The sequence below is a fragment of the Oncorhynchus tshawytscha genome, unplaced genomic scaffold, assembly GCF_018296145.1.
Source record: "Oncorhynchus tshawytscha isolate Ot180627B unplaced genomic scaffold, Otsh_v2.0 Un_contig_635_pilon_pilon, whole genome shotgun sequence".
NCBI lineage: Eukaryota > Metazoa > Chordata > Actinopteri > Salmoniformes > Salmonidae > Oncorhynchus > Oncorhynchus tshawytscha.
The window spans coordinates 9,732-37,287 of NW_024609618.1; the positions used below are offsets into that span (position 1 = coordinate 9,732).

Consider the following 27,556-nt stretch of genomic DNA (forward strand, 5'->3'; position numbering starts at 1 on the left):
TGATGCTGCCACCACCATGTTTGACAGTGGGGATGGTGTGTTCAGGGTGATGAGCTGTGTTGCTTTTACGCCAAACATAACGTTTTGCATTGTTGCCAGAAAGTTCAATTTTGGTTTCATCTGACCAGAGCACCTTCTTCCACATGTTTGGTGTGTCTCCCAGGTGGCTTGTGGCAAACTTTAAATGACACTTTTTATGGATATCTTTAAGAAATGGCTTTCTTCTTGCCACTCTTCCATAAAGACCAGATTTGTGCAATATACGACTGATTGTTGTCCTATGGACAGAGTCTCCCACCTCAGCTGTAGATCTCTGCAGTTCATCCAGAGTGATCATGGGCCTCTTGGCTGCATCTCTGATCAGTCTTCTCCTTGTATGAGCTGAAAGTTTAGAGGGACAGCCAGGTCTTGGTAGATTTGCAGTGGTCTGATACTCCTTCCATTTCAATATTATTTCTTGCACAGTGCTCCTTGGGATGTTTAAAGCTTGGGAAATATTTGTTGAAAGTCATCACGATAAACACCCAACAGATGCTCATAACTGACCAACAAAAATCTCATAAATTATTTCCTTGAATAGTTCATTAGACCATTCTGGAAGATGAGGTCACTATTCCCAGAGCTATCTTTCCATCGGAAAGAACATGTTTCCAAAGCCTTATTCCAAATGCTATTATTTGGAATGAAAACATCTCCAATAATTAGTAAAGTGAATTTACTCATCAGTCTCAAAATAAATGGGCCAAAATGCATGTCATTTGGGAGCCTATTTAAAATACACAGACAACGTATTAAAGTAAATGATGGAGTGCGATGTTGCGATGCCAAAAAAAGTCAGAAAGAATAGAGAAAAGGTGGGATTTGAGATCCTCTGGGAACCTTTGGGGGCCCCTATTTACAACCGATTTCAGATGATAGATTTTGAACCCATAAATTAACTAATTGTAATAATTGACTGTTTGAAGAGTTGTGTGGGTAGTCTCCAATCTAATTATTAATATCCACCCACCTCCAATACATAATAGATAGTCTTCTCTGTCACGCTTTCACCTTTAATATACTGTAGACCTACACCTCAGCTGAATTATTCAGTCTTGCAGGGAGGGAGTTTGACGTCCCACTGCCTAGTGGATAGTACTCAGAGATAATCACAGAGAATAACACACGGAACGTGTTTGATCACCAATGCAGACAGAAATGAATACACTTTTCTTCTGTACATGCTGTCTCATAACATAGTATCAGCTATTCAAAGACTCGCTGAAAGCACAGCACATTTATTATTATCGATGTATTTTCTGTTTGTGAAAAAAAGTATGAACAGTAGGCTTTGCTCACCGTCCATAAGCTGTTATATTATCGACTACTGACTGTTATTATGATAAAATGTACAGAATTTGAAACGTGCCTATATTGTAACCAGTACAATATGTCTCTGACTGTTTGGTCTGGCACAAAGACAGCCATCATAACGTTGCTGTAAATATTTACAATAGAAATACCAAACCTGGACCTTTTCAATACGTTATCTCTAAATTGACCAATTATTGAACGACCCTCATATACCTTCTTATAGAAATAAGCCAATAGGTGTGATTTACTCATCCTCTGGTATCCAATCCATGAATATATGTACCCTGCAATTGCTTTACTCCAACGGCTTACTGGCTCGTGTGATAGCCAATGGTGTACCAGCCCGTACAATCTTGCTGACTTGTTTTATCCAATCAGCTGTTGTGCTTGGCTTTGTTGTTGGTGATGACATGGACATATTTGTTGTTACTGGAAGGCGAGGGTAGAGCGTGGTAAGGAGGGTCAGGTTTGAGCGATTGATTTCGACATTTCGAAGAAAAAAAGGAGGCTTTGTTTTCCTAGGTTTCAACGATAAAATAACTGAGGTGGGGTGAAGAGCGGTTATGTCGGTGAATATGGACGAACTCAGGCATCAAGTGATGATCAACCAGTTTGTTTTGACTGCTGGTTGTGCTGCTGATCAAGCGAAGCCGCTTCTTCAAGCGGCTCACTGGCAATTCGAGGTATGCGATGTGTGTGTTTATATGTTGGTTTCATAGCGATGCAGCTAACTAGCCACTGTAGCTAGCTAACAAAGGCAAATAATGAGAAGCTCTCCGAAATTAGAGAATGGCGATTTTTTTTTATTTTACAACCATGTAAATAAACCCAGTCATACGACGGATAATCCGGAAGACCTGGTCTAACATTAGGAAATGCGGTGTTTGCCAATCGAATTTCTACTTTGACTGTTCACGCTAATTAACGTTAACTAGATGGGAAATTGATGCTGCTAACGTTATTGTTTTGATATATGTATTGGTTACGTTGGTTATTTTATGGTAGGTTTTTCATTTTGACCCTATTCAATATTACATTTGCATTATCTAACTAGCCATGGTTGCAGTTGATAGTAGTGTGATCAGATTTCTTTCAATGCCATTTGAACATAATCAATCTCTAACGTCTAATTTAGCTAGATACAGTAATAGTGCAACCGGCTTTTGTTAACTAACTAACTAGTCATCCAGAGAGCGTCTGAATAGGTGTGTCCAGAAAGAAAATACCTGGTTGAGGTTTTTGAATCCATAAGGTTAAACTTTGTTTACATTTTTGACTTGACACCACCAAACACGCAGAGGCTCTTCCTGTCCAGACCCCATTGTTGTAGTAAGTAAAAGGTGTCTCAAACTTTGCCTTTGTTTTTTGAATATTGCCACTGCTCTGAAAATGTTTAGGCTATTTAGTGTAATAGCATGTATGTTACATAGCTAGCACACAAAGCAATTCATAGCTCAGTCCCAACTGGTATGATTTCAAAACACACTTCCAATTTTGGAACAAGCTTCTACTAGTTATTACTTTCCATATTTGGCTGCGTAAGAGTAGTGCACCAATAAACACACTCACAACACACATTTAAAGAACATTGTGTTTATGATTGCTTGTTGAACAATGTTAGGGAAAGGTGACACAGCGGACCTCCTGGATTGACCGTACTCTTGTCCAGGAGTATTCATAGGGGATATCTATCTTTAGGCAGATTACGGTGCCTTATCCTTCCAGTTGTTCATATCCAGTACTCCTAGTCCTGGCTCAGAGATGCGCACCGTATGAGCAGGCGTTTCTTCTAAGCTGACACACAGCGTGACCCTTTTCAATCATGGCTTCAGCCAGAGCAGCAAGGTGGAATTGTAATTTGAATGAGCGTAATAGTAACATACGTTTTTAGTGAATAAATCATTCACTACATGATATGAAAGAAAAATCCAGTTCATGTTGAAGCACACCCTAGAGTAATGTATAATGAAAAGTATGCAAGGCCACTGGTTTGAAATATTCAACAGGGCCCTAAGTATGGACAACAGAGAGATGTTGAGAAGATCTGAGGCTTCAGGCCTCTGCTTCCAGATGGTTTCCCAAACACACCTCCGCTCTGTCTAATGGCCAAGCTTTTGTTAGTGCTTACGTGCAGGCAGAAGTGGCTGGGCCAGGTGGTTTGAAGGGGCTGAGGAGGCTGCTCAGCTCCTCCCAAGCTTCTGAGAGCAGAGTCAGCCTGTAGCTTGATTGGAGCAGATGCATTGCAGAGACAACTTAGCCTCCTCTGGGCAACCTGTCCGGCTCAAGGTCAAAGGGCTAGTTACTTATGGCTGGGCTGAGCTCCCCCAGGTGCTGTTGGCTAAGGAATGGAGGGTCAAAATATTAGGAACACCTGCTCTTTCCATGACAGATTGGCCAGGCGAAAGCTATGATCCCTTATTAATGTTACTTGTTACTTCAATCAGTGTAGATGAAGTGGAGGAGACAGGTTAAAGAAGGATTTTTAAGCCTTGAGACAAGTGAGAGATTGTGCATGTGTGCCATTCAGAGGGTGAATGGGCAAGACAAAATATTTAAGTGCCTTTGAATGGGGTAAGGTAGTAGGTGCCAGGCACACCGGTTTAAGTGTGTCTGCAATGCGGCTGGGTTTTTCATCCTCAATAGTTTCCTGTGTGTATCAGGAATGGTCCACCACCCAAAGGACATCCAGCCAACTTGACACAACTGTAGGAGGCATTGGAGTCAACATGGACCAGCATCCCTGTGGAATGCTTTCGACACCTTGTAGAGTCCACGCCCCAATGAATTGAGGCTATTCTGAGGGAAAAGGGGGTGCAACTCAGTATTAGGAAGATGTTCCTAATGTTTAGTGCTCTCTGTGTATATATTGTGTATACATATTGTATATAGTGTATATGTAGAGTCTCTCTATATAACATATTTATGTATAATACAATCTCAAAATATTAGCCTTTATTGGTTAATTGATTGTCTTTGTGGCTAGTCATCTTTCTATGATGTCAGTATAATGTCCCTCTCATTGGGCTGCTCCTGGCTACAGAGCAGGCTGTGTCGTCGTGTCTGCTCATGGCTCCTGGCTGCAGAGCAGGCTGTGTCATCATGTCTACTCATGGCTCCTGGCTGCAGAGCAGGCTGTGTCTACTCATGGCTCCTGGCTGCAGAGCAGGCTGTCTACTCATGGCTCCTGGCTGCAGAGCAGGCTGTGTCGTCGTGTCTACTCATGGCTCCTGGCTGCAGAGCAGGCTGTGTCGTCGTGTCTACTCATGGCTCCTGGCTGCAGAGCAGGCTGTGTCGTCGTGTCTACTCATGGCTCCTGGCTGCAGAGCAGGCTGTGTCTGCTCCTGGCTGTAGAGCAGGCTGTGTCGTCGTGTCTGCTCATGGCTCCTGGCTGCAGAGCAGGCTGTGTCGTCATGTCTACTCATGGCTCCTGGCTACAGAGCAGGCTGTGTCGTCGTGTCTGCTCATGGCTCCTGGCTGCAGAGCAGGCTGTGTCATCATGTCTACTCATGGCTCCTGGCTACAGAGCAGGCTGTGTCGTCGTGTCTGCTCATGGCTCCTGGCTACAGAGCAGGCTGTGTTCGTGTCTGCTCATGGCTCCTGGCTACAGAGCAGGCTGTGTCGTCGTGTCTGCTCATGGCTCCTGGCTACAGAGCAGGCTGTGTCGTCGTGTCTGCTCATGGCTCCTGGCTACAGAGCAGGCTGTGTCGTCGTGTCTGCTCATGGCTCCTGGCTGCAGAGCAGGCTGTGTCGTCATGTCTACTCATGGCTCCTGGCTCCAGGGCAGGCTGTGTCCATGGGCATGTTCGGTACTCTCACTCCCTCAGGGCACAGCCCCACTCAGCCTCATTATCCCTGCTACTACACCATTATTCATGTACTTTTTTTCTTCTGCACTCTTCCGTATCACCCTAAGTATTATTTTTTGTGTTCACCTATATTTATCCTATTTCAGGCTGTTTTTTAAAATATGTTTTTTTGTTATTGTTTGCTGTGCCCTCATTTAGACACCTGTTAAATTCTTCTGCTTTTATATAGGCCTAGTGCTAGGCTTCATTGCAGTGTTCTGTCAGTCATGTTACATAAGCAACACTGTCATGACTCCTCTCTGCTCCATTGCTAGGTTCTCTGCTCCATTGCTAGGTTCTCTGCTCCGTCAGGTAATGGATGCTCTCACTTAAAGCCCATGAGTAGTACTGAAACCTTTATGCCGATGCTTTTAGATATGGTGTTGCACTGTGTGTTTGTAACCTACATTATTTGTGTGTGAAACGGAACCGTTGTTGATGGTCTTGGATGTACACAGAAACACACATTAAAAAACATAAATAGACAAAGAACAGTGTGATCCCAGCAGCCTGGTAGACAATGGCAGTGCAGCACATTCATGTTGATATGTGTGTCACGTTGAGCAGCATACATTCCTGCACTGCTGCTGCTGTTGTCAAACAACCACAGAGCATGGTTTGTGGGGGAGGGGCTGGCTTCAGCCGTGAGGGGAAACCACACATTCATTGAAGTGTTCATAAAGAGAGATTCTAGTGAAAGGAAATGGAGGCCAGGCAAGGCACTAAGGACTAAGATTTAGCTAGACATGCTGTCATTTTAGTAGTAGGCTGCATGCAATTATTTTAATCCAGTTACTAAGACACATTCATATGAGGCGATTTGTATACGAAGGAATGACACAGCATTTGTCAATTTTCCACCTCTTAAAAAGAACATGAATCATGGGCCAGTCAGACTACGTGAACCATAAAACCGGTATCTTGCAATAAAATCTGATAAACTACTAAGGATATGTTTTGGTATCAGTGTATTTTTGTTTCCGGACCATGGTGTCCTTACTAGCCTGGCTTTTGTGTTCACAACAGAGTGAAACAATAGAAGTAGCCTATGGACTTCCTTGTTTGTGTTCAAGGGCAGCAACTGAAAGTAGGACTACTTGTTTACATTGTGTTTCCTCATAGCCCGTCAGAGGAAGGCTGTCACAAACTAGGTTTTGTTGTGGCCTATGAATTGTCCCTGAGAATAAAGCACATACCCTATTCACGGTAGTTTATATAGCCTAAACTGTTTACATGTCACTGAGTTGTAAACACTAGTTTTAGGTAAAGGAACAGTACTAGACTACTAGCGATTTTCTTTTCCATGCTAATTATCATTTTAAACAAGCCTGTGTAGTGTGTACATTCTCACTGAGCCATTAGCCTGTCTGCCACTGCCTCTCTCCGCGTGGTTTACAAACCCTGTTTTAGACAGTGGAGGATAATAGTTTTAACCCCAGAGTCATGTGATCTACTTGTACCAACTGACCCATAGGCCGATGTTAGCAGAGGGGGATGGGGTCAGACTCTCCACAGTGAGCGGATTGGAAGGTGAAATGTGTCACTACTGTTTTGTGGTCCGCAAACTAAAGATGGGCATGAGTACTGGAACGGACGTCAAAACTCAATATTTAACCAGAGATTATAATTTTTTTATACTGTAGAACTATTTGGTCCAATATTTTGAAGGGGGATTTCTTTATAATGTTAGATTTGTGCATGTGCATTTGCGTAACACAACAAAAAAGAAACCGAGCCAAGCATTACAAAGTTCTGCTCCCTAAATTCCCTTTACCCTCCTTGTCTCACTCACTCAGTTGTGTTCTGACCCGCTCCCTCTAGACACGCGTGATGAGTGCACACACAAGCTCCCGTTAGGCCTACAGAAATACATGTCTAACTGATGGGATACACAAGCTACATTCCTTGCCAAATGACATCAGTTTTATCACAAATTCAAAATGGACTGGTTGACTGAAGTAGGGAAATATGTGTTCCAACAATGTCCTGCAATTTTGTAATAATCGCGTCATTTTCCGCTTTAATATGCTACATTGCGGTTGTCACTAGTTACCACAAAGTCAAAATTGACTGTACTGAACAATTCATGAAAACAAAAAAATAGCTTTTTGGTCTTAAGGTTAGGCAGGTTAGGTTTAAAAACAAGAAGAGAGTTTAGTTTATTTTTTATTTAACTAGGCAAGTCAGTTAAGAACAAATTCTTATTTACAATGATGGCCTTACCCGGACGACGTTGTGCCAATTGTGCACCGCCCTATGGGACTCCCAAATCACAGCCGGTTGTGATACAGCCTGGAATCAAACCAAGGTCTGTAGTGACACCTCTAGCATTGAGATGCAGTGCCTTAATTAAACCGCTGCGCCACTCGAAAGCCTGACCTTTGGCTAGTGACAACCCCACTTTGTGAACTGCTAGTGCCATTTTAGGATTGGTTAGCCTTGGCTAAATATACCCCCCCTCCCCTCCCCCATAAACATATTTCAGATTCTACTCTGAAATATGCTAAAGCATTAGTTTGAGAAAGACCGAGCGTATTTTCACCAGCATCATTAAGCCTAGGCCTACTCACCAAACAGATGTCATGGTCAAATTCCAGAGAACAGGCAGAATAAACTAGACAACAGTCTATATCCAAAAGAAAAATACATATTTTGGTTTGTAACTCAGTTTAAATGATCAGATGTGCATCACTTTCACACTATTCGGTTCTATTTTATTCTGTTATGTTACATTTTATTTTTGTCATTTAGCAGATGCTCTTATCCAGAGCAATTAGGTTAAGTGTCTTGCTCATGGGTACATCAACAGATTTTTTTTTCACCAAGTCAGCTCGATTCAAACCAGCAACCTTTCGGTTACTGGCCCAACACTCTTAACTGCTACTATAAAATAGATGTGTCTTGACTGATAAGGGCTCGGGAAATAAAAGTCTTGTCTGCTAATTTAACAAAACAAGGCTATGCCATTGCACAGTTTATAGGCTTCTACAAGAAAGTGCCACACTGGAGGTTACTATCTTTTGAAGATTGAGTTCCAATATATAATAATACAACCAGTTGATATTACAGGTTCAGTAAATGTATCTTAAATAGCACTTGTTTTTTAATTGATTGAATATTTACTGAGTGTACAAAACATTATGAACACCTGCTCTGACCAGATGAATGCTATGATCCCTAATTGATATCACCTGTTAAATCCACTTCAATCAGTGTAGATGAAGGGGAGGAGGCATGTTAAATAAGCTTTTTTTAAGCCCGGAGAAAATTGAGATGGTTTGTGTCAAGAACTGCAACGCTGGTGGGTTTTTACATGTTCAACAGTTTTCTGTGTATCAAGAATAGTCTACCACCCAAAGGACATCCAGCCAACTGGACACAACTGTGGGAAGCATTGGAGACATGGGCCATCTTCCCTGTGGAACACTTTCCGCACCTTGTAGAGTCCATGCCCCGATGAATTGAGGCTGTTCTGAGGGCAAAGGGGTGGGGGTTGGGGGTCATTCGCAACTCAATATTAGAAAAGTATTCTTAATGTTTTTGTGCACTCAGTGTATATATGAGGCAATTTAGCAATTAGGATTTGTTATCTTATCTTCTGATAAATTACGCTTTGTTGCGCACTGTTGGCATAGCTAACTGCACACGTTTTTTCCAGTGTGGGACTTGTGTTCTAAAAGTATTTTTTTCCACAAATATTCAGAAAAATAATGCGAGTACTTGAACACTCAAAGGTCAAATGCCCACCCTACCCCAAATGGCAGTTCAAGTGCTCACAATGTTCTCACAGATAATTTCCTCTCTTCCCCTCATTCTGTCTCTCTCTCTCCCTCCACAGACAGCCTTAAGCTCCTTTTTCCAGGAGGCCAACATCCCTAGTCACCACCACCAGATGGTAAGTGTATTTTGTTCCCCTTAAAAAAGAAAAAAGGCTTAAGGCATGTTTTACATTCTGTCAGTGTGTTCAGGGAGCTAATTTACGGCATGGCTGCAGCGTCAGTGACCAGGCCAGTCTGCTCCTCCTCTTCAGTCAGACGGACAGAGGGACAGATTCACCAACAGGACAGGACAGCCATGGGCATAGTAGTACAGCTGTGTCTGGCAGAGTGACATCACTGGAGTTATTGCTCCTGAGTAGTAAAGTCTACATCCTGCTGTACTACTCCACGGTGCTTATTGGTTTTCAACACTGCCTTTTAGGGTAAACTTACTTAAGATCTACTGCCACATGGACTGGCACCATGCTTTTTAGTGCAACATATGAATTCTTTTCAATATTTGTTTCAACATGTATTGCATGACAACTGATGTCCCAGAGAAATAGCTCGAAAATTTAACCACGATTATAGCAATGGCACAAGGCTGGCCCCTGTCCCTGGCTCAAGCCAATTTACGCAATGCTATTCCCTAACGACTATAGTGATCATGTGGTCCGTGCATGAAACCATTTCTGCTTCAACTGACCAGTAAAAGCCCTGGAGCGGTGAGCTGGAAATGTAATGTTTACCACATGGAGGCTGTGCTGTGAGCATGCAGTGTTGACGTGCATACTGAACCCAGCCATCTCCTCTGATCATCTGTTTGTTGCTGCTCTGCTGCTACAACACTGTTTTGGTTTTCTCTCTCTTTTTCCCTTCCTCTTGGGTGGGAGGAGCATGTTCGAGCTTGAGAGAGAGGAAGTGTGTGAGTGGCGGGGGCCAGGGTTTGTTATTATTTTCGGTGCAGCTATTACATCTGTGTGTGTGTGTGTGAGGCGGGGAGGAGGAGTGATGTAAGAGAGCTATCTGCTACAGAGGAGGAGGAAGGGCTGTTAAAGGATAGAGAGAGTGTGGAGAGGCAGTCATCAGCAGCTGCAAGTCATCTCCATGTATTGCGGGTGTTAGTCCTTCGCCCTCTCTCTTTAGGCTGCCCTGCACTCTCCTTAGGGCCTGGGCGAGCCACAGGGGAAACAGTGGGTGTGGGGAAGAAAGAGCTCCGTGTAGCAACAATAATGTACACAACACTGCCCTCGATCAAACACTATTGACTATACAGGGAGAACAAAGAAGTGTATATGTAAGGGACTCTTATAGCCTTAAACCTAAAAGAGAAGGGTCACATTTCCACAACCACTTGACATCCAGGGTTGCATTGCTTGTTGTAAACATGGGGCTGGGTTTTTATTTATTTAATTAGACCTAGTACTTGACCTGAGAAAACAAGTCATAATAAGTAAGTCCTAGAGAGAATTACATTCCTATATCAATTTAATTACATTGTTTCTTTTCATTACTCTGTACATAATGTAATTCATGGAAAGTGGTTAATGCACTAGTGGTGGTGGTAGTACTGGACTGGTGGTAGTGTGGTTGTCAGTACTAGTGGTGGTAGTCATGGTGGTGGTAGTAGTGGTGGTGGTAGTCGTAGTAGATGTGGTGGTAGTCATAGTGGTGGGTCTTAGTTGTGGTGGTGGTAGTTGTAGTGGTGGTTGTGGTAGGTGGTAGCACATGGCATTTGTCATATCACCTGTTTCCCCTCTGGTGTGTGAGCCCATGAGGGATGTAACTGTTTTGTTGCTGTGGGGCAGCACAAGCTCTACCCTGCGCCTTCTGATGACAAAACAAGACCATAAATACTGTAGGAGAGGTTCTGGTTTGAGCCCATACCCTGGCCAAATATAATGATTTACTCCTTTTACTAGGACCTTCCTGTAAACTAATCTAAACTGTTATCACAGCTATTACCACCACTACTATTATCACTACTACTACTATGGGACCACCACTACTATTACCCTCACTACTACTACTATTATGACCACTACTATTATCACTACCATACTATTACCACCACTACTATTATCACTACTACTACTATTACCACCACTACTATTATCACTACTATTACTACCACTACTATTATCACTACTACTACTATTATCCTACTACTACTATTACCCCTACCACTACTATTATCACCACTACTACTACTATTATCACTACCACTACTATTATCACTACTACTATTATCACTACCACGACTATTATCACCACCACTATTATTACCACTACTATTATTACTACTATTATCACCACCACTACTACTATTACCACTACTATTATTACTACCACTACTATTACCACCACTACTATTATCCCTACTACTACTATTACCACCACTACTATTACCCTTACTACTACTACTATTACCACCACTACTATTATCACTACTACTACTATTACCACCACTACTATTATCACCTACACTACTATTACCACTACTACTACTATTATCACTACTACTACTATTATCACACCACTACTATTATCACTACTACTACTATTACCACCACTACTATTATCACTACTACTACTATTACCACCACTACTATTATCCCTACTACTACTATTATCCCTACTACTACTATTATCACTACTACTACTATTATCACTACCACTACTATTATCACGACTACTACAATCACTACTATTATCCCTACTACTACTATTATCCCTACTACTACTATTATCCCTACTACTACTATTATCCCTACTACTACTATTATCACTACTACTACTATTATCACTACCACTACTATTATCACGACTACTACAATCACTACTATTATCCCTACTACTACTATTATCCCTACTACTACTATTATCCCTACTACTACTATTATTCACTCCACTACTATTATCCTACTACTACTATTATCACTACCACTACTATTATCCCTACACTACTATTATCCTACTACTACTATTATCCCTACTACTACTATTATCCCTACTACTACTATTATCACTACACTACTATTATCCAACTACTACTACTATTATCACTACTACTACTATTATCACTACCACTACTATTATCACTACTACAATCACTACTATTATCCCTACTACTACTATTATCCCTACTACTACTATTATCCCTACTACTACTATTATCCCTACTACTACTATTATCACTACTACTACTATTATCACTACCACTACTATTATCACGACTACTACAATCACTACTATTATCCCTACTACTACTATTATCCCTACTACTACTATTATCCCTACTACTACTATTATCACTCCTGCTACTATTATCCCTACTACTACTATTATCACTCCTGCTACTATTATCCCTACTGCTACTATTATCCCTACTACTACTATTATCCCTACTACTACTATTATCCCTACTACTACTATTATCCTACTACTACTATTATCACTACTACTACTATTATCACTACCACTACTATTATCATCACTACAATCACTACTATTATCCCTACTACTACTATTATCCCTACCACTACTATTATCCCTACTACTACTACTATTATCACTACCACTACTATTATCCACGACTATCTACTACAATCACTACTATTATAACTACTACTATTATCCCTACTACTACTATTATCCCTACTACTACTATTATCACTCCTACTACTATTATCACTCCACTACTATTATCCCTACTACTACTATTATCACTACTACTACTATTATCACTACCACTACTATTATCACGACTACTACAATCACTACTATTATCCCTACTACTACTATTATCCCTACTACTACTATTATCACTCCAACTACTATTATCCCTACTACTACTACTACAATCACTACTATTATTATCACTACCACTACTATTATCAATACCACTACTATTATCCCTACCACTACTACTACTACTATTATCACTACTACTACTATTATCACTACCACTACTATTATCACTACTACTACAATCACTACTATTATCCCTACTACTACTATTATCACTACTACACTACTATTATCACTACTATTACAATCACTACTATTATCCTTACTACCACTACTATTATCAATACCACTACTATTATCCTACCACTACTACTACTATTATGACTACCACTACTATTATCCCTACTACTACTATTATCACTACCACTACTATTACCATCACTACTATTATCACTACCACTACTATTACCATCACTACTATTATCCCTACTACTACTACTACTATTATCACTACCACTACTATTATCCATACTACTATTATCACTCACTACTTACTACTATTACCATCACTACTATTATCACTACCACTACTATTGCCATCACTACTATTATCTCTACTACAACTACTATTATCACTACCACTACTATTATCACTATTACCACTACTATTACCATCACTGCAATTATCCCTACTACAACTACTATTATCACTTCCACTACTATTATCACTACCACTATTACCATCACCACTATTATCCCTACTATTACCACCACTACTATTATCCCTACTACAACTACTATTATCACTACCACTACTATTATCACGACTACTACAATCACTACTATTATCCCTACTACTACTATTATCCCTACTACTACTATTATCACTCCTGCTACTATTATCCCTACTACTACTACTACAATCACTACTATTATCCTTACTACCACTACTATTATCAATACCACTACTATTATCCCTACCACTACTACTACTATTATCACTACCACTACTATTATCCCTACTACTACTATTATCACTACTACTACTATTATCACTACCACTACTATTATCACGACTACTACAATCACTACTATTATCCCTACTACTACTATTATCCCTACTACTACTATTATCCCTACTACTACTATTATCCCTCCTGCTACTATTATCCCTACTACTACTATTATCCCTACTACTACTATTATCCCTACTACTACTATTATCACTACTACTACTATTATCACTACCACTACTATTATCACGACTACTACAATCACTACTATTATCCCTACTACTACTATTATCCCTACTACTACTATTATCCCTACTACTACTATTATCACTCCTACCACTACTATTATCCCTACTACTACTATTATCACTCCTACTACTATTATCCCTACTACTACTATTATCACTACTACTACTATTATCCCTACACTACTATTATCCCTACTACTACTATTATCACTACTACTACTATTATCACTACCACTACTATTATCACGACTACTACAATCACTACTATTATCCCTAGTACTACTATTATCCCTACTACTACTATTATCACTCCTGCTACTATTATCACTCCTGCTACTATTATCCCTACTACTACTATTATCACTACTACTACTATTATCACTACCACTACTATTATCACGACTACTACAATCACTACTATTATCCCTACTACTACTATTATCCCTACTACTACTATTATCACTACTACTACTATTATCACTACCACTACTATTATCACGACTACTACAATCACTACTATTATCCCTACTACTACTATTATCCCTACTAATACTATTATCCCTACTACTACTATTATCACTCCTACTACTATTATCACTCCTGCTACTATTATCCCTACTACTACTATTATCACTACTACTACTATTATCACTACCACTACTATTATCATCACTAACAATCACTACTATTATCCCTACTACTACTATTATCCCTACTACTACTATTATCACTACCCTGCTACTATTATCCCTACTACTACTACTACAATCACTACTATTATCCTATACTACCACTACTATTATCAATACCACTACTATTATCCCTACCACTACTACTACTACTATTATCACTACTACTACTATTATCACTACCACTACTATTATCACTACTACAATCACTACTATTATCCCTACTACTACTATTATCCCTACTACTACTATTATCACTACTACTATTATCCCCTACTACTACTACTAATCACTACTATTATCTTACTACCACTACTATTATCACTACCACTACTATTATCCCTACCACTACTACTACTATTATCACTACCACTACTATTATCCCTACTACTACTATTATCACTACCACTACTATTACCATCACTACTATTATCACTACCACTACTATTACCATCACTACTATTATCCCTACTACTACTACTACTATTATCACTACCACTACTATTATCCATACTACTATTATCACTATCACTACTACCACTACTATTACCATCACTACTATTATCACTACCACTACTATTGCCATCACTACTATTATCTCTACTACAACTACTATTATCACTACCACTACTATTATCACTATTACCACTACTATTACCATCACTGCAATTATCCCTACTACAACTACTACCACTACTATTATCACTACCACTATTACCATCACCACTATTACTACTATTACCTACCACTACTATTATCCCTACTACAACTACTATTATCACTACCACTATTACCATCACTACTATTATCCCTACTATTACCACCACTACTATTATCCCTACTACTACTACTATTATCACTACCACTACTATTATCACGACTACTACAATCACTACTATTATCCCTACTACTACTATTATCCCTACTACTACTATTATCACTACCACTACTATTATCCCTACTACTACTACTACAATCACTACTATTATCCTTACTACCACTACTATTATCAATACCACTACTATTATCCCTACCACTACTACTACTATTATCACTACCACTACTATTATCCCTACTACTACTATTATCACTACCACTACTATTACCATCACTACTATTATCACTACTACTACTATTACCATCACTACTATTATCCCTACTACTACTACTACTATTATCCCTACTACTACTATTATCCCTACTACTACTATTATCACTACTACTACTATTATCACTACCACTACTATTATTACTACTACAATCACTACTATTATCCCTACTACTACTATTATCCCTACTACTACTATTATCACTCCTACTACTATTATACTCCTGCTACTATTATCCCTACTACTACTATTATCACTACTACTACTATTATCACTACCACTACTATTATTACTACTACAATCACTACTATTATCCCTACTACTACTATTATCCTACTACTACTATTATCACCACTACTATTATCCCTACTACTACTACTACAATCACTACTATTATCCTTACTACCACTACTATTATCAATACCACTACTATTATCCCTACCACTACTACTACTACTATTATCACTACTACTACTATTATCACTACCACTACTATTACTACTATTATCACTACTATTATCCCTACTACTACTATTATCCCTACTACTACTATTATCACTCCTGCTACTATTATCCCTACTACTACTACTACAATCACTACTATTATCTTACTACCACTACTATTATCAATACCACTACTATTATCCCTACCACTACTACTACTATTATCACTACCACTACTATTATCCCTACTACTACTATTATCACCACTACTATTACCATCACTACTATTATCACTACCACTACTATTACCATCACTACTATTATCCCTACTACTACTACTACTATTATCACTACCACTACTATTATCCATACTACTATTATCACTATCACTACTACTACTACTACTTACCATCACTACTATTATCACTACCACTACTATTGCCATCACTACTATTATCTCTACTACAACTACTATTATCACTACCACTACTATTATCACTATTACCACTACTATTACCATCACTGCAATTATCCCTACTACAACTACTATTATCACTTCCACTACTATTATCACTACCACTATTACCATCACCACTATTATCCCTACTATTACCACCACTACTATTATCCCTACTACAACTACTATTATCACTACCACTATTACCATCACTACTATTATCCCTACTATTACCACCACTACTATTATCCCTACTACAACTACTATTATCACTACCACTACTATTATCACACTACTATTACATCACTACTATTATCCCTACTACTACTATTATCCCTACTACTACTATTATCACTCCTGCTACTATTATCCCTACTACTACTACTACAATCACTACTATTATCCTTACTACCACTACTATTATCAATACCACTACTATTATCCCTACCACTACTACTACTATTATCACTACCACTACTATTATCCCTACTACTACTATTATCACTACCACTACTATTACCATCACTACTATTATCACTACCACTACTATTACCATCACTACTATTATCCCTACTACTACTACTACTATTATCCCTACTACTACTATTATCCCTACTACTACTATTATCACTACTACTACTATTATCACTACCACTACTATTATCACGACTACTACAATCACTACTATTATCCCTACTACTACTATTATCCCTACTACTACTATTATCACTCCTACTACTATTATCACTCCTGCTACTATTATCCCTACTACTACTATTATCACTACTACTACTATTATCACTACCACTACTATTATCACGACTACTACAATCACTACTATTATCCCTACTACTACTATTATCCCTACTACTACTATTATCACTCCTGCTACTATTATCCCTACTACTACTACTACAATCACTACTATTATCCTTACTACCACTACTATTATCAATACCACTACTATTATCCCTACCACTACTACTACTACTATTATCACTACTACTACTATTATCACTACCACTACTATTATCCCTACTACTACTATTATCACTACTACTACTATTATCACTACCACTACTATTATCACGACTACTACAATCACTACTATTATCCCTACTACTACTATTATCCCTACTACTACTATTATCACTCCTGCTACTATTATCCCTACTACTACTATTATCCCTACTACTACTATTATCCCTACTACTACTATTATCACTACTACTACTATTATCACTACCACTACTATTATCACGACTACTACAATCACTACTATTATCCCTACTACTACTATTATCCCTACTACTACTATTATCCCTACTACTACTATTATCCCTACTACTACTATTATCACTCCTGCTACTATTATCCCTACTACTACTATTATCACTCCTGCTACTATTATCCCTACTACTACTATTATCCCTACTACTACTATTATCACTACTACTACTATTATCCCTACTACTACTATTATCACTACTACTACTATTATCCCTACTACTACTATTATCCCTACTACTACTATTATCACTACTACTACTATTATCACTACCACTACTATTATCACGACTACTACAATCACTACTATTATCCCTACTACTACTATTATCCCTACTACTACTATTATCCCTACTACTACTATTATCACTCCTGCTACTATTATCCCTACTACTACTATTATCACTACCACTACTATTATCACGACTACTACAATCACTACTATTATCCCTACTACTACTATTATCCCTACTACTACTATTATCACTCCTGCTACTATTATCCCTACTACTACTACTACAATCACTACTATTATCCTTACTACCACTACTATTATCAATACCACTACTATTATCCCTACTACTACTACTATTATCACTACCACTACTATTATCCCTACTACTACTATTATCACTACCACTACTATTACCATCACTACTATTATCACTACCACTACTATTACCATCACTACTATTATCCCTACTACTACTACTACTATTATCACTACCACTACTATTATCCATACTACTATTATCACTATCACCACTACCACTACTATTGCCATCACTACTATTATCTCTACTACAACTACTATTATCACTACCACTACTATTATCACTATTACCACTACTATTACCATCACTGAAATTATCCCTACTACAACTACTATTATCACTTCCACTACTATTATCACTACCACTATTACCATCACCACTATTATCCCTACTATTACCACCACTACTATTATCCCTACTACAACTACTATTATCACTACCACTATTACCATCACTACTATTATCCCTACTATTACCACCACTACTATTATCCTACTACAACTACTATTATCACTACCACTACTATTATCACACTACTACAATCACTACTATTATCCCTACTACTACTATTATCCCTACTACTACTATTATCACTCCTGCTACTATTATCCCTACTACTACTACTACAATCACTACTATTATCCTTACTACCACTACTATTATCAATACCACTACTATTATCCCTACCACTACTACTACTACTATTATCACTACCACTACTATTATCCATACTACTATTATCACTATCACTACTACCACTACTATTACCATCACTACTATTATCACTACCACTACTATTGCCATCACTACTATTATCTCTACTACAACTACTATTATCACTACCACTACTATTATCACTATTACCACTACTATTACCATCACTGCAATTATCCCTACTACAACTACTATTATCACTTCCACTACTATTATCACTACCACTATTACCATCACCACTATTATCCCTACTATTACCACCACTACTATTATCCCTACTACAACTACTATTATCACTACCACTATTACCATCACTACTATTATCCCTACTATTACCACCACTACTATTATCCCTACTACAACTACTATTATCACTACCACTACTATTATCCATACTACAACTACTATTATCACTATCACTACTACCACTACTATTATCCCTACTACAACTACTATTATCACTTCCACTACTATTATCACTACCACTATTACCATCACCACTATTATCCCTACTATTACCACCACTACTATTATCCCTACTACAACTACTATTATCACTACCACCATTACCATCACTACTATTATCCCTACTATTACCACCACTACTATTATCCCTACTACAACTACTATTATCACTACCAGTACTATTATCCCTACTACAACTACTATTATCACTATTACCACTACCATTACCATCACTACTATTATCCCTACTACAACTACTATTATCACTACCACTATTACCATCACTACTATTATCCCTACTACAACTACTATTATCACTACCACTATTACCATCACTACTATTATCCCTACTACTACTACTACTATTATTATCACTACCACTACTATTATCCCTACTACTAATACCACTACTATTACCATCACCACTATTATCCCGACTATTACCACCACTACTATTATCCCTACTACAACTACTATTATCACTACCACTATTACCATCACTACTATTATCACTACCACTATTACCATCACTACTATTATCACTACTACTACTACTACTACTATTATCACTACCACTACTATTATCACTATTACCATCACCACTATTATCCCTACTATTACCACCACTACTATTATCCCTACTACAACTACTATTATAACTATCACTACTACCACTACTATTACCATCCCTATTATCCCTACTACAACTACTATTATCACTACCACTATTACCACCACTACTGTTATCCCTACTACAACTACTATTACCATCACTATTATCCCTACTACAACTACTATTATCACTACTACTATTACCATCACTACTATTATCCCTACTATTACCACCACTACTATTCTCCCTACTACAACTAATATTATCACTACCAGTACTATTATCCCTACTACAACTACTATTATCACTACCACTATTACCATCACTACTATTATCCCTACTACTACTACTACTACTATTATTATCACTACCACTACTATTATCCCTACTACTAATACCACTACTATTACCATCACCACTATTATCCCTACTACAACTACTATTATCACTACTAACACTACTATTATCCCTACTACAACTACTATTATCACTACTACCACTACTATTACCATCACTACTATTATCCCTACTACAACTACTATTATCACTACCACTATTACCATCACTACTATTATCCCTACTACTACTACTACTATTATCACTACCACTACTATTATCCCTACTACTACTACTATTACCATCACCACTATTATCACTACTATTACCACACCACTACTATTATCAGTACCACTACTATTATCACTATCACTACTTTTATCCCTACAACCACTATTACTATTATCACTACTATTATCACTACCCCTACTACTATTATCACTATCACTATTACTATTATCACTACTATTATCACTACCCCTACTACTATTATCACTATCACTAGTACTATTATCACTACCACTACTACTATTATCACTACCCCTACTTCTATTATCACTACCCCTACTACTATTATCACTATCACTACCACTACTACTATTATCCCTACTACTATTATCACTACCACTACTACTATTATCACTACCCCTACTACTATTATCACTACCCCTACTACTATTATCACTACCCCTACTACTATTATCACTACCCCTACTACTATTATCACTACCACTATTACTATTACTACTACTATTATCCCTACCACTACTATTATTACTACTACTATTATCCCTACCACTACTATTATTACTACTACAATTATCCCTACCACTACTACTATTATTATCCCTACCACTACTAATATTATCATCCCTACCACTACTATTATTATCATCCCTACCACTACTATTATCCCTCTACTACTATTATCCCTACCACTACTACTATTATCCCTACCACTACTACTATTATCCCTACCACTACTACTATTATCCCTACCACTACTACTACTATCATCCCTACCACTACTACTATTATTATCCCTACCACTACTACTATTATTATCCCTACCACTACTACTATTATTATCCCTACCACTACTACTATTATCATCCCTACCACTACTACTATTATCATCCCTACCACTACTACTATTATCATCCCTACCACTACTACTATTATCATCCCTACCACTACTACTATTATCATCCCTACCACTACTATTATCAACACTGCTACTATTATCATCCCTACCACTACTACTATTATCATCCCTACCACTACTATTATCCCCCCTACTACTACTACTATTATCCCCCCTACTACTACTACTATTATCCCTACTACTACTATTATCCCCACTACTACTACTACTATTATCCCCACTACTACTACTATTATCCCCACTACTACTACTACTATTATCCCCACTACTACTGCTACTATTATCCCCACTACTACTGCTACTATTATCCCCACTACTACTGCTACTATTATCCCTACTACTACTACTATTATCCCTACTACTACTACTATTATCCCCACTACTATTATCCCTACTACTACTACTATTATCCCCACTACTATTATCCCCACTACTACTACTACTACTATTATCCCCACTACTATTATCCCCACTACTACTACTACTATTATCCCCACTACTACTATCCCCACTACTACTACTACTACTATTATCCCCACTACTACTATTATCCCTACTACTACTACTATTATCACTACCACTATTATCCCTACCATTACTACTGTTATCACTACTAATTTAACCCTACTACTACTACTGTTATCACTACCACTATTATTATCACTACTACTATTATACCTACTACTATCCCTACTACTACTATCCCTACCACTACTACTTCTACTATCCCTACCACTACTATTATTATCCCTACTACTACTATTATTATCCCTACTACTACTATTATTATCACTACTACTATTATCACTACTACTATTATCCCTAACACTAATACTATTACTAGCTGTACCACTATTGTAAACATCAAGGATGATATCGCAACATTTGAAAGTATGTGGTGTTCAAACCTCCTTGTGAATGTGTTGTCTGTGTTTTGTGCGGCAGATGGGGTCCAGTCCAGACCTGCCTTTCCTCTCAGCCAAACATGCTAGACAAGGCCCCAGCCCCACCCTCCCAGCACAGCACTGTAGCTAAACACTGCCCAGCATATGGTTGTCATTGTTATTGTTCTGTCTACCTACTCACTGCTTCACTAGGACCAAGCCTTAGAGTTAGCCTTACAGCTGGATCTGGACAGTCTAAGCTGCTGTATTGCTTCTGGGTCGACTTCATTGCTTTATAGCTAAATTTGATCACTTGACTAGATAACCCATATTTGAATATCTCTCCTTTACTATTAATTTCCATAACAAACAAGTCAAATAATTCACAGCTTAAAGATTAACTCTGTCACATCTCTCCCATGAAAAACAGGAAACCCCCTGTATGGACCACCATCTTGGGTCCTGCAGGAGGGGCAGTTTCAGTGTGGTCAACCATCAGACCCAGACATACTGAAACCATGCTTGTCCATCTCCTAACTGGAGCAGCTGCTGCTCACTCTGACAGACCTGTCACCTCACATCAACACTAAGACTGTGCCTCACTTCCTCACGATACTCAATACTATACTGTATGCTGCACTACACTCTGCTCCCTCCACTTTCAAAATGTCTAGTCTTAGCTAGCTATGACCATGCCTGCCCCAGGCTCTAATCTGGTTTGGTGACCTAATCAATTTACCTTTTCAACTTTAGACACCTCTTTCATACTATTAGATCCACATTTCGGGTGCTTGCGTGACCCTCATGTCAGAGGGGCCGTGGCTGTGTGTTGGAGCCCTGACCTCCTGATGCAATGCTAAGAAGTCCTCCGTCCTGTAATGTCTGCTACCTGATCCCTGTTGGTGGTGGGGGTGTTTCTATCCTGAGGCACCACACTCAGTCTTACAAATTATAAAGTCATTCATGGCCTCAGTGGGGACATCTGACATTTTGTGCAACTGCACAGCATGTTAAGCTGCCATGTTTACTACAGTGAATAGATGTAGGTGGCTGCAGGGTTTAGAAACCTTGTCGTCACAATGTTCAGCAGTTGTACTGCACACAATGCCCAAGTCTACAAGTGAACTGCCTCCCACAACAGTAACTAACAAGTCTAGGCTATTTGTTTTATGAACTCACCAATCATGCCTTCTATTGGTACATATAGTTCACAGCAGGCAGCAGCAATGGAAGCACCCCATGGGGACCAAATCATTGGGACAGAATGTTAAAATGAAGTGTTAGCATTCAACTCAATGTAAGTCACTCATTTTAAACCCCACGTGTCTTCTGTTTTCCAGATGTGCACTCCAAGGAACACCCCAGCCACGCCGCCTAACTTCCCCGACACCATCACCATGTTCTCCAAGCTGAGGGCGTCAGACTGCTCGGGGAGCTCCGGAGGCGGAGGTCCCACCCAGGTGTCCATGGCCTGCTCCCCCCCCTCCTCCACAGCTGGCTTCGGATCCTTCTGGGCCTCATCACCCCCCAACCACCAGCCCGTCTGGCTGCCCCCCTCCTCGCCCACAGGCCACCACATGCACCACCACCAGTACCAGCACCAGCACCACCACCACCACATGCACCAGACCCCCATGTGGCCCCCTGTGTCCCAGCCCGGCAGCGCCCAGCAGACCCCTGTTATATCGGTCCTGCATGGCCAGAGATGAGACTCTACCCAGGTGTGGGAGGGAGGGAGGGGGCCGGGGAGGATAGTGTGGGGCTGTGCTGGGCGGGGCTATGTGCAGCCTAATGAATCTACTAGGGGGGTTGGGTGTCAGGATTAAAGGGTCTTGTTGGCCAAGGGGTAAAGACACGCTACTGTTGTTTTCCTTCCTTTCTTTCTGTTTTTCTAAAATGATGCCGTCCTCCTTCTTTGGAGGACGTCTGTCTCTGCTCTCTCTCTTCATCATAACTCATCAAAGCCTGGGAAGAACCGGGACAGAACCACTAATAACAATATGAGGAAGTGGAATATAACGAAGGGGGTGGAGTCTCTAACCCCCCCTCCCAAGGACTCTGGGAAAGGCAGTTTTCTTTGTCAATGCAAGTCGAGCCCTGGACCCAGCAGAGCACTTACTTAGGATAGGAGCCATGTGATCTGCTAAAGTGCTTGATCGTTGGCTGTTTTTCAAAACTCTTCTCTCCCTTGGGGTTCAATAACGCTCCAGTGATGTGACCAGATTTCACAATAACCAGCAGACAAAATCAAAATGGGACTGCAACACAAATGATGATGGTTTTGTGTTCTCGGCTGATCTTATGGCCCAGAAAAAATGTTTTCAATATTGTTTGTGGTATGGATATCTGTATAGTACAGATCATGGAGAAACACTGTAGCCATTTTGTCAAGTTTCATGTAGCCATGTATCCCTTTTTAAAATGTCTATTTTGTAAGTACTATGTAGCTTAGTGAAACCTGACTCAGTGGCTCCACTGCATGCTGTTGTGTTTGAGAAGTGGGCTCTTCAGTATGTGTGGACTCGAAGCTTTGGTTTTAAAGTGTCTGAAAGCTGACCTTCACATCAGAAGTGTTTTAAGGAGACATGTAAAGAAATGTTAATACTGTAATTCAGTTTGTGTTGAGTCACAGCAAAGTATGCAATCATTTGATGGAAGCCTGAAGCCAGTTTAAAGGCTGATGCATTTTTATCATTGTATTTGGGAACATTTTCTACCTATGGATGTCTAAGGCACTGCATCTCAGTGCTAGAGGCGTCACTACAGACCCTGGTTTGATTCCAGGCTGTATCACAACCGGCCGTGATTGGGAGTCCCATAGGGTGGCGCACAATTGGCCCAGCATCGTTGGGGTTTGGCCAGGGTATGCCGTCACTGTAAATAAGAATTTGTTCTTAACTGACTTGCCTAGTCAACTTTCTTTTGACTGATAATGTAAACTGGTTTTCAGTGACAATTATGGAAACATCTTCTGAACTCCATTGTAAATAAAGGCTCAGCAGAAACAAAGTGCAAAAACATTGAACTCCGTAACCTGGCTGGGGACGAGATTGAGATCTCAGTTATCTGTCAACACTGAACTTAATCTGGTTTGCAAATGTTTTGACTAACATAGATGGGTGTGAGCCATCAGTAGGCTACCTCTTCAGGTTTCTATGGGGAGTGGAGGCCCACCCCACAGTGATTTACTACACAACCTCTAGCAGAAGATCAACTGGTCCTACCTCTGGTTAAATGGGAGAGGCCGAATGTATTCCCCGCAGAAACAGTCGGTTTCAATGGGTCAGATTAGCAGAATCTCTCCTAGTGCTCAAAACGTGTGTAATTCCCTCCGTTAGAATAGTGGCTGATTGACTGATGATGAATTGAGTGTCTTGTCAACTATAGAATTATGAATTTAGTACGGGTTGCAAATATTTACTAAATGATTGTTCAGGCAATGTTTACATATGAGATTCAGTGTACCGACGAACAATGCTTCATAACCCAGAGTCTTACTTATAGGTGAGCTCTTCATACAACAGCCCATGTCAGAACATTTGCAAATCTATCAATGGTGACAGATGGAAAGGTAGCCATTTTCACCATCATTCTCATAATTATCACAATAAAGAGGGAATAGGGAGGTCTGAACAGGTTGCAGTTGTATACAGAGGGTACTTTATCTGAAATAATGTCACATTCACATTCATTCATACCCTCACTAAATGATGCTTTAATATTATGCCTGCCTGCCACGTCTTCACTCAGACAATCATATTCACACAATCCCTCTGGTTGAATACATGTCAAATCACATTTGTCAAGCTGTGACCTTTGTGAGGATGATTTTATAATGTACAATATGGACAGTCATGTAGCGTTGGACAGATGCCACCTGGCCAATGTGGACCCTTGTCAATGTCACCAGAAAGAAGGGACACTGCTCCACTGTGCTGCCATGTGGTCTGTTCTGGTTCTAAATCCATGGATCTTTTCAGATGGACATTAGAACATCAACGGTGGTTCCTCTTGGGGTGTTCATAGCACCACCTCATTCATTAACTTGTGTTCTATTAAGGGGAACGTTTGTTGTCAACTGCATGAGTTTTGGTTGGTGATTTTCCAGTTCTGTGTTTTTAACAAGGTGGGAGTGGAGGGTGGTCCCATAATGAGTGTTTCCTGCTGTGTGGATTACTGGCTCCTCCTCCTCAGTATTGTTGTGGTAACTAACACACCCAGACACAGTAGTGTTGGGGGATTATGGTTCCTGTGGTGATGTGACCCGGTCTCCTGCCACAGCTTTGGAATTCAACATATTTTATAAGGCTCTCATGAATCTCGGTCAACAGTAGACCATTTGGTCCCCCGTGATATCTGTACAAACGGGGTGTTATGAAATGTTTGAACGTCATGTTCACCCATACAAGATGTGCAGAATGCCTGATGGAAATCCGAGAACAAGTCAAACACCAAGCAATTTGCAGTGCACTTGAGTAATTCAAGAACTTCTCATGGACCCTCATTTACATCTCTCTAATCTGTCTTTTTCTATAGATATTTCTCTCCTGTACTGTTTATTTCCCCTGTTGAAATGTGTATTTATATGTTTAATAAAATAAGGTATGATCTGCTAAGTGTTGGAGTTGTTCTGGGGTCTTGTTTTAGCTGAGAATAATTGTTGTGCTTTTATGAAATATGGTTGCTAAGGCACATTTGAACACATAGCAGTAACTTTGCTTTTTGAGATATTTTCTGGAAGAGAACCCTTCAGTAATGATATGACACTGCATAATACTATAGGAATCTATATATCCCTATAAGTAGTGTCTCTGTAGTACAAAGGAACAAGTAGGCATACGAGAGACAATAAACACACAGCGTGGCAGTTAA

The 27,556-nt window shown here is 39.3% G+C and overlaps 1 protein-coding gene across 2 annotated transcripts; it reads left to right on the plus strand.

Annotated features, from left to right (window-relative positions):
* The first annotated feature begins 1,752 nt into the window (after positions 1-1,752).
* Positions 1,753-27,300, plus strand: LOC112258881 (UBA-like domain-containing protein 2). Of its 2 annotated transcripts, XM_024433521.2 has the most exons (3): positions 1,763-2,036; positions 9,037-9,093; positions 24,025-27,300. In XM_024433521.2, exons 1-3 carry the CDS (start codon positions 1,917-1,919, stop codon positions 24,391-24,393), a joined length of 546 nt encoding a protein of 181 aa, XP_024289289.2. In that variant the 5' UTR covers positions 1,763-1,916; the 3' UTR covers positions 24,394-27,300. The 2 variants fall into 2 exon arrangements, with proteins under 2 accessions (XP_042172262.1, XP_024289289.2); XM_042316328.1 differs by lacking the exon at positions 9,037-9,093 and having other exon boundaries at positions 1,753-2,036.
* Positions 27,301-27,556: the final 256 nt, after the last annotated feature.